Genomic DNA, 15,103 nt, shown 5'->3' with positions numbered 1-15,103 from the left:
AACTTCTCAGTCCACTCCACACTTACATTTACATGACTCTTGCGGAATTCACAGTTTTCTTTTTGACAGAAGCTTCATAGAACCACTTTTAGACTATTTCTGACCATTGGACACTAACAGCATGTTAGAAAAATGAACATCTAACTCTTTCCATGTGTGCTCTCCTGATCTTTAAGATGGTCATTTCTCCCTATGTAGGAGCAAGTCAACAAAATAGTTTCACATTTTGAGGAGAAGGTTGGTGGTTGAAAATTTCATGAAAATCTTTCACTGCAATGGACAAAAGCTCATTTTATTGATGGCCATTCACCTATCACATCTGTGGCACTCTCTCCATTATTCCACAATACCACAAACAAGCTACTGTTCTTTGAACTTTTCTATGTCCTCTGTCAGTCCTATCTGGTAAGTATACCCTGCACAGCAGTGTTCCAGAAGAGGGTGTACAAAAGAATTTTATCATTTCATAATTGTAATTCCTAGGCACAAGGGTGAAACAAATATAAAATGGAACTTCGTTATACGTTTATTTAAGATTCAGAAAAATTCGTACACATGAACTTATTTCTTGTATAGTCTCCTGAACACGGAACACATTTTTCCCCATGCATAGATAGATTCTGGATCTTGTTTTCATAAAATGAACATGGCTGTGACAGCAGCCAGTTGCAAATAAAGCTTTTTCTTTCATCCCTCTTACTTCCCCTTCAACCATTCTTGCAGAAGAAGGAGCAACTGGCTCCGAAAGCTTGCATACATAATACCTTTTATTTGTGTGTTCTCCTGCTGCTGCTTGACGAGTAGGTTTTTTTTATCTGTTCAATAACAGTGCATTTTCAAAAATTAAATATTTTCGATTAAAAGGGTAGACTGATACTCACCATATTGAGGAGATGTTGATTCGCAGACAGGTACAACAAAAACACTGCTAAACATGTGAACTTTCCTCTAAAAGGCCTTCTTCTATGTAGAAAGCACACAAGTACAACTCTCAAACACATGACCACTGTCTCTGGTCTAGCATCAGTGGCCATGGGCAATGGTCATACGCATGTGAGTTATGCGTGAATGTGTGTGTTTTCTACATCAGAAGACCTTTTGGTTGAAAGCTCGTGTTTAGCATTATTTTTGTTGTGACTGTTTGTGATTCAACATCTCTTCTACATGGTGAGAAGCAATCAACTACCCTGGACGGGGCGTGAGTCGTGCTTGGCTAGCTCAGTCGGTAGAGCACTTGCCCGCGAAAGGCAAAGGTCCCGAGTTCGAGTCTCAGTCCAGCACACAGTTTTAATCTGCCAGGAAGTTTCATATCAGTGCACACTCCGCTGCAGAGTGAAAATCTCATTCTGGAAACATCCCCCAGGCTGTGCCTAAGCCATGTCCCCGCAATGTCCTTTCTTTCAGGAGTGCTAGTTCTGCAAGGTTCGCAGGAGAGCTTCTGTAAAGTTTGGAAGGTAGGAAGCAAGGTACTAGCGAAAGTATAGCTGTGAGGACGGGGTGTGAGTCGTGCTTGGGTAGCTCAGATGGTAGAGCACTTGCCAGCAAAAGGCAAAGGTCCCGAGTTCGAGTCTCAGTCCAGCATACAGTTTTAATCTACTACCTTTTCATAATATCATCACTTTTCTATTGTGTCTAGCACAGGCTTCTCTTTCACTATTTCTGTCACTTCCTCACTCCTTACTCTATCAGATCTTGTTAGGCCTATCCTGTACCTTTAAAATTTCATCTTGCAAGCCTGTATCTTGTCCATCTGCCTTTTCTTCGTTACCCACATTTCTGACGCATACAACAAGTATCGTCGCACAATGTGTTCGGTATAATTCACTCTTCCACGATATACCAATACATAACTTTTGTTGATATTGACTCAGCCTTTGGACCAGGGTGCTAACTGTTTCATGTGCCCTTGTACTAGGGTCAAAATTAGTAAAATTATCGATTTTCTTCAAAAAGGAACCATTCCCAAAATTGACAAGTAGTCTGAATTTGACAATTAGGGCATCAAGGTCATAGTGAACTAAAATTTTGAAAGGAGCATTGGCAAAAAAGCTGAAACAGCTGCGAAAATGGCTGTGATGGCAAGTCAAATGTAAACTGTGACCTTTCTAAGACACCCCAAAGTCAAAGTCAAGTGCAGACACAGATGTGTTGCCTGAGATTATCAAAATTCATAGTTCTGCAATAATGGAAGCAAGACCAAGACTGATCAAACCTTTGATTTGTGTGGTAAATCCGCTGATGTAAATAAAGTTTAGACCCAAAATATAAGAGCACCAAAGGAAAGAAAGCTTTGACTTTTGAGCTCAAGCCACTAAGAGAAATGAAAGTCTCACCTGAATGGCAAAGCCACCTAGGGAAACAATAGTTTTTCAGAATAAAATTCAGTCATCAGTTGCAAATATAGTATTGTTATGCCTTGTCAGTTTCGACAAATTAATTTGTCATCTTCAGAAGCCTACAAAATGAGGTATATTGTACACCTTTTGACTTTGACTATACATTTATGTAAAGTATAAGAAACATATTACAGAAACTTACTTAGTATTGGTTCAGCTCATGCCAGTATCTTATTCATAAAAGCATAATGTCATGATATAACTAATTAATGGAAAATCTCATATAAAGATGTGAAACAATTACTAACAAAGAGATAGAGGGGCTGGCCAGTACTTACCTCAGCTCAGTACAGCCGATAGAGACACAAAAAACAACCGAAAATTTAAGCTCCTAGCTTTCGGAATAAATGTTCCTTCATCAGGGAGGAGAGAGGGGAAAGAAAGGGAAGAAGGGAAAGTGGATTTAGTTACTCACAACCCAGGTTATGAAGCAACAGGGAAAGGAAAACAGGGAAGGTAGCAAGGATGGAGGCATGGTTGTCAGAGGGAAATCTTTGGTTTCCCTCTGACAACCATGCCTCCATCCTTGCTACCTTCCCTGTTTTCCTTTCCCTGTTGCTTCATAACCTGGGTTGTGAGTAACTAAATCCACTTTCCCTTCTTCCCTTTCTTTCCCCTCTCTCCTCCCTGATGAAGGAACATTTATTCCGAAAGCTAGGAGCTTAAATTTTCGGTTGTTTTTTGTGTCTCTATCGGCTGTACTGAGCTGAGGTAAGTACTGGCCAGCCCCTCTATCTCTTTGTTAATAATGTCATGATATGTCTGTCATGATATGTCTAGAAACACACACACTGTGTGTGACTGCTGTAAGCACAAACTGGCAATTTACAGTAACTGAATCACAGCTACATATTTGTCAAGCTGTTGTGCTGGCAGCAAGGAGCATATATAAAAATATAACCAAGGTATATAAAGAAGTTATATATAATACATTTGAAAAAAACATGGCACATGGTTCTAAAACACAAAAGGAGTGGGCTACCTTTCACATTTTATAAAAGTCTTGTCTTAGTGGCAATGGCATCAATACAAAGGGAAGTCTTACCTCAATAGTAAAAGCATAAATACAAATATGGATCTAAAGTTTGTCCCAAATTCATACAAGAAGCAATTTTGATAAACATCAGTTTATTATCAGCAACTATAGATTTTTATTGATTCATAAAGTATAAATTATAGGGTTAAGTACACACTATTTTGTCAAAATTTTCCATGACTGTTTTGCATTAATAAGGCTGAATTTTATTAACACAGTGATCAGTTTTCTCTTTCAAGGTGTGGGTGGTCATGGGCTTTTCTGCATAAACAGTAGAAGAAGAATGGGTAGGTCTGAGGGATGAAGTAATGAAGGCAGCAGAGGATCAAGTAGGTAAAAAGACGAGGGCTAGTAGAAATCCTTGGGTAACAGAAGATATATTGAATTTAATTGATGAAAGGAGAAAATATTAAAATGCAGTAAATGGAGCAGGCAAAAAGCAATACAAACATCTCAAAAAGGAGATCGACAGGAAGTGCAAAAGGGCTAAGCACGCATGGCTAGAGGACAAATAGAGGCTTATCTCACTAGGGGTAAGATAGATATAGCCTTAATTCGACTACATTCCATTATCCTCATTTTGCTTTTGTTAATGTTCATCTTATACCCTCCTTTTACCAATTTAGTATTGGAGGGCAGCATGGAGGGTAAAAATCGTAGAGGGAGGCCAAGAGATGAATACACTAAGCAGATTCAGAAGGATGTAGGTTGCAATAGGTACTGGGAGATGAAGAAGCTTGCACAGGATAGAGTAGCATGGAGATCTGCATCAAACCAGTCTCAGAACTGAAGATCGCAACAACAACAACAACAACATATATACTGTACGTGTTCTGGCCGGAGGCAGTTCGCTCCACGCTCTTGTGTGTGCAAGTGGTGATTAATCTTCGTTAAGTGAAGTTAGTGTTCATCATTCAGCTACTTACACCTTCTTCTATGTCACATTATTCTGCTAGAGGCACTGGGTAGCTGAAACGCCTTTCCAGCGTGTTGGGATTGACCTCCTCGGACGATTTCCAACGTCTGCTAGTGGCAATAGATGGACATTGTCTGCACTGATTATCTGACACGCTATGCCATTACAATAGCCTTCTAGCCAAAGCATTCGAGGTAGCCAAATTCATAGTGGAAGGCATTAGATTAAAATATGGTGCCCCAAGGTCATTAATTACAGATCGAGGGAAAGTTTTTTTAATCGAATCTTGTGACAGAGATAAACCTTCGGTGCAACATTACTCATCACAAGACGACTGCCTACCATCTACAGACTAACGGGCTTACTGAACGCCTTAATAAGATCTTGGCCAACACGCTATCAATGTTCGTCAATGTTGAGCAGAGCAACTGAAATGAAGTGCTACCTTTCATTACGTTTGCCTACAACACCACCAAACAAGACACCACATGATTTACGCCATTTTTACTGGTGCACGGGCGTGAGGCGACTACGACGATGGACACTGTTTTCACTGCATCCTGGTGATGTGGACGACAACTACATTGGCCAGGCATTAACCAGAGCTGAGGAAGCTCGGCAGTTGCCTCGACTCCAAACGCTGCAGGCTCAAGAAAACGAACGAAGGTATGATGCGAGCCATCGCCCTGTTGTCTACCAGCCTGGTGACCTTGTCTGGACCTTCAGTCCTGTTTGAAAGGTTGGTCTCTCTCTGAGAAGCTCCTCAGGCGCTACTTTGGACCTTTTAAGGTTGTAATACGGTTAACTGATGTTACTTATGAAGTTGAAGATTTCAACCCCAACACAAGACAACAAAAGATCAGATATACGGTCCACATCCTTCATATGAAGTCCTACAAGGATCCTGCCAGGGCGAGCATCAGTCATCGAGTGTCAGAGTATGCAGGACCGATGACTCGTTCCCGGACTAGGACAAAGTAACACAGAGACGCTGTTCTCTTAAGGAGGGAACAATTTCACAGAAGAAGCTAAGTAGAACTGCTGTGGTGTAGTGGTTATGATACTGAATTGTTGCATGGAGGGAGGGGGGGGGGGGGTTATGAGTTCAAAACTCACTTAGACTTTACAATTTTAATTTCTATATTCAGTTCGAGTACATTATAGAAGTATTCACAAATATCAAGAATCGTTGTACTGGAATATTCTGTAACTGTATTTATACTGTGAAACAAATACTAACAAAGAGATAGAGGGGCTGGCCAGTACTTACCTCAGCTCAGTACAGCCGATAGAAACACAAAAAACAACCGAAAATTTAAGTTCCTAGCTTTCGGAATAAATGTTCCTTCATCAGGGAGGAGAGAGGGGAAAGAAAGGGAAGAAGGGAAAGTGGATTTAGTTACTCACAACCCAGGTTATGAAGCAACAGGGAAAGAAAAACAGGGAGGGTAGCAAGGATGGAGGCATGGTTGTCAGAGGGAAGCCAAAGATATTCTACTGTAAGTACTGTGTCAGACTCTCCCTGTTTTCCTTTCCCTGTTGCTTCATAACCTGGGTTGTGAATAACTAAATCCACTTTCCCTTCTTCCCTTACTTTCCCTTCTCTCCTCTCTGATGAAGGAACATTTATTCCGAAAGATAGGAACGTAAATTTTCGGTTGTTTTTTGTGTATCTATCGGCTGTACTGAGCTGAGGTAAGTACTGGCCAGCCCCTCTATCTCTTTGTTAGTAATTGTTTCACATCTTTATATGAGATTTTCCATTAATTAGTTAGATCACCTGTATTTATACTCTGTGTGTTCTGGCCAGAGGCAGTTCGCTCCGTGCTCTTGTATGTGCAAGTGCTGAATAAACCTTCGTTAAGTGAAGTTAGTGTTCATCATTCAGATACTTACACCTTCTTCTACATGACAATATCAACAGTCTTAGCCTGTAGTGCCGTCTCAAAATGAAGAAATAGCCAACTCTAGCACACAACGTGCACCTGTAGAGTTTTGTTCTTTATTCGGCAAGAACCCAGCAGAAACTGATGTACAATACAGTGTACAAGAAAACACGCTCAATGAAACTCAAATTTACAAATGGTTTTCTCAATTTCAAAAGGGGGAACAATCATTGAATATCTGTCCGTTCTCATCATCCTTCAACTGCTCAAACCGACGAACACATCGGCAAAATTCATTATCCTGTCAGTGAAGACCGATGCCAGTCAATCAGTGAACAACACAGCTTATGTGAGTTGTTCTAGGACCTAATTTAGTACATTTTGAAAGCCAACTTGGAAATGGAAATAGTGGCACCAAAGTCTGTGCCCAGATTTCTCATCAGGATCCAAGTGAACACGACATTCGAGCCTGCCATGAAATGGAGGACACGTTCAAACACGGTCCTAATTTTATCGACAAAATCATCACAGATGATGAGTCGCGCCAATACGGGCAAGGACTGCAAAGTGAACAGCAGTCCAGTTCATGGAAGTCACCTTGCTTGTCTCATCCAAAAACAGCTTGTCATGTGAAATAGAGTGAGAAAACAATGCTGGTCTGTCTGTTTTTTAACTTCAAAGGGATCGCACACTCTAAATTTGACCCTCAAAAGTGGATAGTAGACCAACAATTCTATTTGGAGGATACAAAAAGGTTGCACCGAAGCTCTGCACAAAGACGTCAAGTTCTGTGGAATTGTGACAAGCACTTTTTGCACTAAATGCCTCTGTGCACACGGATCTCAATATTCGGTAATTTTTGGACGCGACGAAAACAACTACCTGTATCTGTGCAACATATTTGTCAGATTCAGCTCTTTTGGACTTCTTCCTGCTCCCTAGAATGAAAATGGACTTGAAAGGAAAGCGTTTCGATGATGTGGACAGTATAAAACACAATGCCACAACGTCACTAGTGGGTATTAATTCAGGAGGTGCTTACAAAGCTAGAATAGATACAGGGTGGCGCACGAAATGTGTTACCAACTGTTTCTTTCGCATTTTATGACGCACATTAGATATCCCGCTGGGATCTCTACAGCAGTACCAGCAGAGCTTCGAAAAACAAATGAGTTACGAAATGACGTGTAATTCACGATACTGCCGCTAGGAGACTAGTAGGCAGCAATGGCTGACAATGGAAGACTGACGATACAGCAACGATCGGCAATTGTGTTACTTTTTCATGAAACGAAAAGCCTTGCTGAGACTCAGAGGCGTTTTCGACAAAAGTTTAACACACGATGGGTCCCTTGCAAGAAGACCATCCATTGTACGATAAATTTGTACAGGAAGGAACAGTATTGGAAGCGAAGCGACCTCAGCCTAAGCCTGTTTTCTCACCAGAGAATATTGAAGCGGTACGAGTTCCTGTACAGAGAAGTCCCGGGAAATCGTGTAGAAAGGCAGCAGTGCAACTGGGAATATCGAGACGCCCCATTCAACGCATTCTTAAAAGTGACCTCCATATGTACCCATACAAGATGACCTGTGCACGGAAGCTCACTGAAGAACACAAGCAGCAGAGACTACTGTTTGCTCATTGGGCAGAGGATAGGGAAGAAACTCTCAACGTTTGGTTTTCAGGCGAGGAGCATTTCCATTTAGGTGGTGTGGTTAACAAACAAAATGTACGCTTTTGGGCCACTGCAAACACCAAAGTGCTTCACGAACGACAACATTATGCTCCGAGGATTACAGTGTGGGCAATAATTTCCAGTCACAGACTTATTGGACCCTTTTTGTTTGAAGAAACTGTGAACAGCGAGCGTTATTTGAGCATGCTTCGCAATAGCTTCATTCTACAGCTCCTTGCTACTGCCTTGCTCTTCAACACGCAGTGGTGCATGCAAGATGGAGCAAGGCCACATACTGCAAACACTGTGTTGGAGTTTTTACACGAGCATTTCGACATGTGGATCATTTCACTCAGGTTTCCAGGTCGCTTCAATGACAGACAAAATTGCCCCCCCCCCCCCCCCCAATAGTCCAGACCTCAACCTGTGTGACTTTTTTCTTTGGGGGGTAACTAAGGGAAAAAAATTTTGCCGAAATGTCCATGTGATTTAATGGAGCTCAGAAGACTTATTCTTTAAGCTTGCAGTGAAATTACGGAAGACATGTGCCATAGGGTAACCACTAACTTCAGTGTTCGCTTGAAGGATGTTAGGAAACGAAATGGTGGACATATTGAGCATGTGCTGAGTTAGAAGAAACCTCCATGGACAGCTCTTCATTGTAGTATATGTTCCTTTCAGATTGTAAATAAAATAGAAAGAAACTTCCACATGGGAAAAATATAATAAAAACAAAGATTCCAAGACTTACCAAGCGGGAAAGCGCCGGCAGACAGGCACATGAACAAAACACACAAACACACACACAGAATTACTAGCTTTCGCAACCGATGGTTGCTTCTTCAGGAAGGAGAGGGAAAGACGAAAGGATGTGGGTTTTAAGGGAGAGGGTAAGGAGTCATTCCAATCCCGGGAGCGGAAAGACTTCCCTTAGGGGAAAAAAAGGACAGATGTACACTCGCACACACACACACACACACACACACATATCCATCCGCACATACACAGACACAAGCCAATTAATGGAAGAAGCTCCATTGGCTTGTGTCTGTGTATGTGCGGATGGATGTGTGTGTGTGTGTGTGTGTGTGTGTGTGTGTGTGTGTGTGTGTGTGTGCGCGAGTGTACACCTGTCCTTTTTTTCCCCTAAGGGAAGTCTTTCCGCTCCCGGGATTGGAATGACTCCTTACCCTCTCCCTTAAAACCCACATCCTTTCGTCTTTCCCTCTCCTTCCTTTCAGATGTATTGACAATAAAGTTTATATTCAAAAACAAAATGGTATCACATTTCGTGTGCCACCCTGTATTTGGACATGTGCCATAGCAATGATGCAGAGTATTTTAAAAGAGACTAACATCATATACTTTTAAAAATTCTTGTTTTTTACAAAGAAATCCCATTAGTTAGGGCCCAGCCCACACCGCGACGTCCTGACCTTAGCGACGAACGCGCTGAGGCCGAAGTCCTCGTCCCGCAGCTGGCTGGCCAGACGCTTCTGGATCTGCCGCGCCTCCTCCTCCTCCAGTCGGGCCGCCTCCTCTTCCTCCTCCTTCTGGAAGCCTGAGAAAGACACACTCTGCTCACTACACTAGGGATACGTGGGTCCGAGCATCAGTACACTATATAACAACATCCAGTGTCAGGGTGTATAGGCAGAAAAACAAATTCTCGGATTTGCCAGTTAAAAATGCACTTTTTCCCTGGTGAAAATAAACTTTCATTGTGTTAAGTGACAGCATACTTTCCCTTAGAGCTGTAAAACATATCAATCATCTGAATGGTAAAGGTTTTACTTCCCAGCACTTCAGGAAACACAACCCAGCAAATAATAACATAGTTTGGAAAGATCTTCTGTGTGTGGCAACACGTACACTGCATATCTTTGTATTACGAAAGTATAAACACAAATTTCCCCAAATACGGCACATTAGTTCCCAAAGCAAAGAAATTGAGATTGCAATTCACTTTTGTTAGCCCATCGCTGTTGACAGCAGATGATCTCATCAACTAATGGCAGCAGATATTCAGAGCATACGATCCGGAAATGTTACGCACATCAATTTTGCCAGGTATACGTGTGCTTCACAGAGCTGATGAAGACGTCTTCTACCAACAGAATGGGGTGCCAGCACACTACCACCTATTCATGCGAGCTTTCTCGGATGACAATTTTCCGGGGCACTGGATTGGACGAAGAGGACCCATCGAGTTCTCTCCATGGTCGCCAGATCCAACACCTATGGACTTCTACTTGTGGGGAAGATAATGTCTATCGACGTAAGCCACACACACTGGAGTAACTTTGACAGGAGATTACAGCGACATGTGCAGTGATCTCCACTGTAGCACTGACTGACGTAGTTGTGGCAACTGCTCGTCGTTCTGTTACGTGTATAGCCACCGACAGCAAACCTTTTGAACATTTAAAGCAACCTTGTGCTAAACTGAAGGTTGCACAACATGTGTGATCAATTATTAAATGTAAAATAAACATATAAGTAATACTTTTCGTTCCTTAAAGTGTGTATACATTTTTTATAGAAAAAACAAAGCACAGAAATTATCACTGGCAACATGAACGAGACTACAATAAGCAGGTGTTTCCAGCAAGATTGTGCTCTCTGCCCTCTATAAAAAGTGCAATACAAACAATGAAAAACAGCATAAAAGGAATCAAAATTATTGGTACATAAATATACTGTATTCAATATGTTAGCAGATTAGGATATGAACTATGAACATGTCAAAAAGATTGTCCAATAAACACAAACTGAAAATAAACACAAACAAGACTACAATAATGGTGACAGACAAATGACACAGAAAGCTAAACTAGAAATTGCAAGTAAATGAAATTTGCTATGTGGAAGTACAACAACATATGACAACAAAAGGATAATGGATGTTGAAAGAAGTATCCAATAACTAAACACACCTTGTGAATAAGGGCTGTATTTGCACAAATAAAGGCTGCACTATTCTCCTAAATTTTGGCTCAAAGAATAGTGGTGTGGCATACAACCAAGATTTTCTTTCCCCCTCAGATCATCAACCACCAATTTCAAAATGACATGTACATTGTACACGTATCTTGTGGATTGGAATTCATGCCATTACAAGTTATGCAATTACTTTTGTAAACTATGAAAGACTTAAGAAAAAAGGAGAAAAACATATACACTACCGGCCATTAAAGTTGCTACACCACAAAGATGACAAGCTACAGACTCAAAATTTAACCGACAGGAAGAAGATGCTGTGATATGCAAATGATTAGCTTTTCAGAGCATTCACACAAGATTGGCGCCGGTAGCGACACCTACAACATGTTCAGTTGAGGAAAGTTTCCAACCGATTTCTCATACACAAACAGCAGTTGACCGGCATAGCCTGGTGAAATGTTGTTGTGATGCCTCGTGTAAGGAGGAGAAATGTGTACCATCACGTTTCCAACTTTGATAAAGGTCAGATGGTAGCCTATCGCCATTGCAGTTTATCGTGTCGCGACATTGCTGCTCACGTCAGTCGAGATCCAATGACTGTTTGCAGGATATGGAATCGGTGGGTTCAGGAGGGTAATACGGAATGCCGTGCTGGATCCCAACAGCCTCATATCACTAGCAGTCGAGATGACAGGCATCTTATCCGCATGGCTGTAACGGATCGTGCAGCCACGTTTCGATCCCCGAGTCAACAGATGGGGACGTTTGCAAGACAACAACCATCTGCACGAACAGTTCGACGACGTTTGCAGCAGCACGGACTATCAGCTCAGAGACTGGCTGCAGTTACCCTCGACGCTGCAACACAGACAGGACAGCCTGTGATGGTTAACTCAACGATGAACCTGGGTGCACGAATGGCAAAAAGTCATTTTTTTCGGATGAATCCAGGTTCTGTTTACAGCATCATGATGGTCACATCTGTGTTTGGCGACATTGCGGTGAATGAACAATGGAAGCATGTATTCGTCATTGCCATACTGGCGTATCACCCGGCGTGATGGTATGGGATGCCACTGTTTAAACGTCTCTGTCATCTCTTGTTTGCATTGACGGCACTTTGAACAATGGACGATACATTTCAGATGTGTTATGACCCGTGGCTCTACCCTTCATTTGATCCCTGCAAAACCCTACATTTCAGCAGGATAATGCACGCCCATGTGTTGCAGGTCCTGTACGGGCGTTTCTGGATTCAGAAAATGTTCGACTGCTGCCCTGGCCAGTACATTCTCCAGATCTCTCGCCAATTGAAAACGTCTCGCCAATGGTGGCCGAGCAACAGGCTCATCACGATACGCCAGTATGGCGTATGAACCGTGGTATCGTGTTGAAGCTGCAAGGGCAGCTGTACCTGTACAGACCATTCAAACTCAGTTTGACTCAATGCCCAGGCATATCAAGGTCGTTATTTACGGCCAGAGGTGGTTGTTCTGGGGACCGATTTCTCAGGATCCATGCACCCAAATTACGTGAAAATGTTATCACATGTCAGTTCTAGTATAATATATTTGTCCAATGAATACCTGTTTATCATCTGAATTTCTCCTTGGTGTAGCAATTTTAATGGCCAGTAGTGTACTTTATTTGCACATACAACAGCTGTTTTAAAAAAAGGAAAGCATTGCACTGCTGCTTTTCAGTGCCACACATGCATGTTTGCACATTATGTTCACCTAAACTACTTACTGTAGTACTGTTTGGTAAATCAAAATAGATCAGTGTTTTGTTTGCATTCCCTGTTTGGAAAAAGTAAATAAAAAACATTTGTGTCAAAGCTGGATCACGTAACATTGGAAAGACATCAAAATGTTATCGTAAGCCTGAGACAGTGTTCGCGCAATTGTAGTTCTGTGATTAAATAGATAGATTAGTCGTCGGTTAAACCACCAAACATGTCCGTACAAAACTTTAGATACCATTCTTAAAATGTTTCCTTTACACGCTATTTTGCAGCCTTCAATTTGGATCAGATAAGTTGTGGTGACACATTTACATTTCCTGTTTTGAACTAAAAAATCGAAGAAGTTTTTTTCCACATCTGGGTATTTGCACTTTTTCCCTCAAAATGAAAGCTGGCTTTTTGAATTATTTACATGTTTCTCTTTGCTTGGACACCACCGATAAATGTTTATTTCATCTACATGAGATTTACATCTAGCTTCAAACTTTGTGTGTTCCTTTGCATAATTCACAGCTGATAACTTGAAGTTCCTCGATTGTTATGCATGGATTGCCAAGATAAGTAAGTATCTACATCACATATGTAAGTAGTAGTACTTCATAATCAGAAGTAAATTTAGTAGTGCAGCCTATATTCGAGATTTACTTTTTACTATAATCTTTTGTCAAAAGTTTAGGTGTGCACCTTATTCACATGTGCCCTATATTTGTGCAAATACAGTAATTCATTAATAGCCACCTTAATATACCATCGAGGTGGCACGGTGGTTAGCACACTGGACTCGCATTCGGTAGGACAACAGTTCAAACCCTCGTCTGGCCATTCTGATTTAGGTTTTCCGTTATTTCCCTGAATCATTTCAGGCAAATGCCAGGACGGTTCCTTTGCAAGAGCACGGTCAATCTTCTTCCCCAATCTGATGGGACCGATGACCTCACCATTTGGTCCCCTCCCGCAAATCAACCAACCAACCAACCACATGAACATACAGTGGGTTTGGAAATTCCAATTAAAAACTTCTACGACTTGTAGAAGAGAGTGAGTACATTAAACTCCCTTTGTCAGAAAAGTTCCAGAACAGGTTTTCTTATTTCTGAGTTTGCACTACTAAAAAGGAACAAATGTTGTTTTTATGTTACCTGGTATGGGTGAGTCCTTAAAATGACCTTGGCCATGTTTCTGCATAAACTCACAACACGGCAGGGCTGTGCTTAGCAAAACACTATTTGGGTTCTTGGTGCATTATTTGCAGTGACTCAATGGATGCTGACTAAGAGCAAAGAGCAAAAATTAAGTTCTGCATTAATCTCAGGAAAACCCTCGTAAAATGTGGAGCATATTCAGGCGAAGCATTTTCAAGACATTGTTTCCGAGTGGCCCAAAAGGTTTTGCCAATGCAGAGATTCAATGCAAGATGATCCCAGAGCTGGTCACCCACCTGCAGCACATACCGATGCAAACGTGGAGCACGTAAGGCAGATATTGCAAGAAGATTGTCTTGTGACTGTGCATGTGATATCAGAAAAACATAATTTAAATAGTAATGTGCCTTTAATAATGAATAGGAAAATAGGAATGCGGGTAAGCTACTACAAACAGCATAGTGAACGCATTATTGTGGCCTAGATAGATACGAAGGCCATGCCTACTACAGTGGTACAAGTTTATATGCCAAATAGCTCTGCAGATGACAAAGAAATTGGAGAAATGTATGATGAGATAAAAGAAATTATACAGGTAGTGAAGGGAGACGAAAATTTAATAGTCATGGGTGACTGGAATTCGACAGTAGGAAAAGGGAGAGAAGGAAACGTAGTAGGTGAATATGGACTGGGGCTAAGAAATGACAGAGGAAGCCGCCTGGTAGAATTTCACGCAGAGCATAACTTAATCATAGCTAACACTTGGTTCAAAAATCATAAAAGAAGGTTGTATACATGGAAGAATCCTGGAGATACTAAAAGGTGTCAGATAGATTATATAATGGTAAGACAGAAATTTAGGAACCAGGTTTTAAATTGTAGGACATTTCCAGGAGCAGATGTGGACTCTGGCCACAATCTATTGGTTATGAACTGTAGACAAAAAGTGAAGAAATTGCAAAAAGGTGGGAATTTAAGGAGATGGTACCTGGATAAACTGAAAGAATCAGAGGTTGTACAGAGTTTCAGGGAGAGCATAAGGGAACAATTGACAGAAATGGGGGAAAGAAATACAGTAGAAGAAGAATGGGTAGCTCTGAGGGATGAAGTAGTGAAGGCAGCAGAGGATCAAGTAGGTAAAAAGACGAGGGCTAGTAGAAATCCTTGGGTAACAGAAGAAATATTGAATTTAATTGATGAAAGGAGAAAATATAAAAATACAATAAATGAAGCAGGCAAAAAGAAATACACACGTCTCAAAAATTAGATCGACAGGAAGTTCAAAATGGCTAAGCAGGGATGGCTAGAGGACAAATGTAAGGATGTAGAGTCTTATCTCACTAGGGGTAAGATAGATACTGCCT

At 41.3% G+C, this 15,103-nt stretch overlaps 1 protein-coding gene across 1 annotated transcript in view; it reads right to left on the bottom strand.

Moving 5' to 3' along the window:
- The window catches only part of LOC126294980 (something about silencing protein 10), a 177,341-nt gene that overhangs the window by 87,120 nt on the left and 75,118 nt on the right, over positions 1 to 15,103 (bottom strand). The window contains exon 4 of the mRNA XM_049987214.1: positions 9,347 to 9,471. Coding sequence (XP_049843171.1) covers positions 9,347 to 9,471 — 125 coding nt within the window. The remainder of the gene's footprint in view (positions 1 to 9,346; positions 9,472 to 15,103) is intronic.

This window comes from Schistocerca gregaria, chromosome 11, assembly GCF_023897955.1.
Source record: "Schistocerca gregaria isolate iqSchGreg1 chromosome 11, iqSchGreg1.2, whole genome shotgun sequence".
Classification (NCBI taxonomy): Eukaryota; Metazoa; Arthropoda; class Insecta; order Orthoptera; family Acrididae; genus Schistocerca; species Schistocerca gregaria.
Note: the sequence above shows the minus strand (reverse complement) of the source record. Positions and strands in the feature narration are given on the sequence as shown.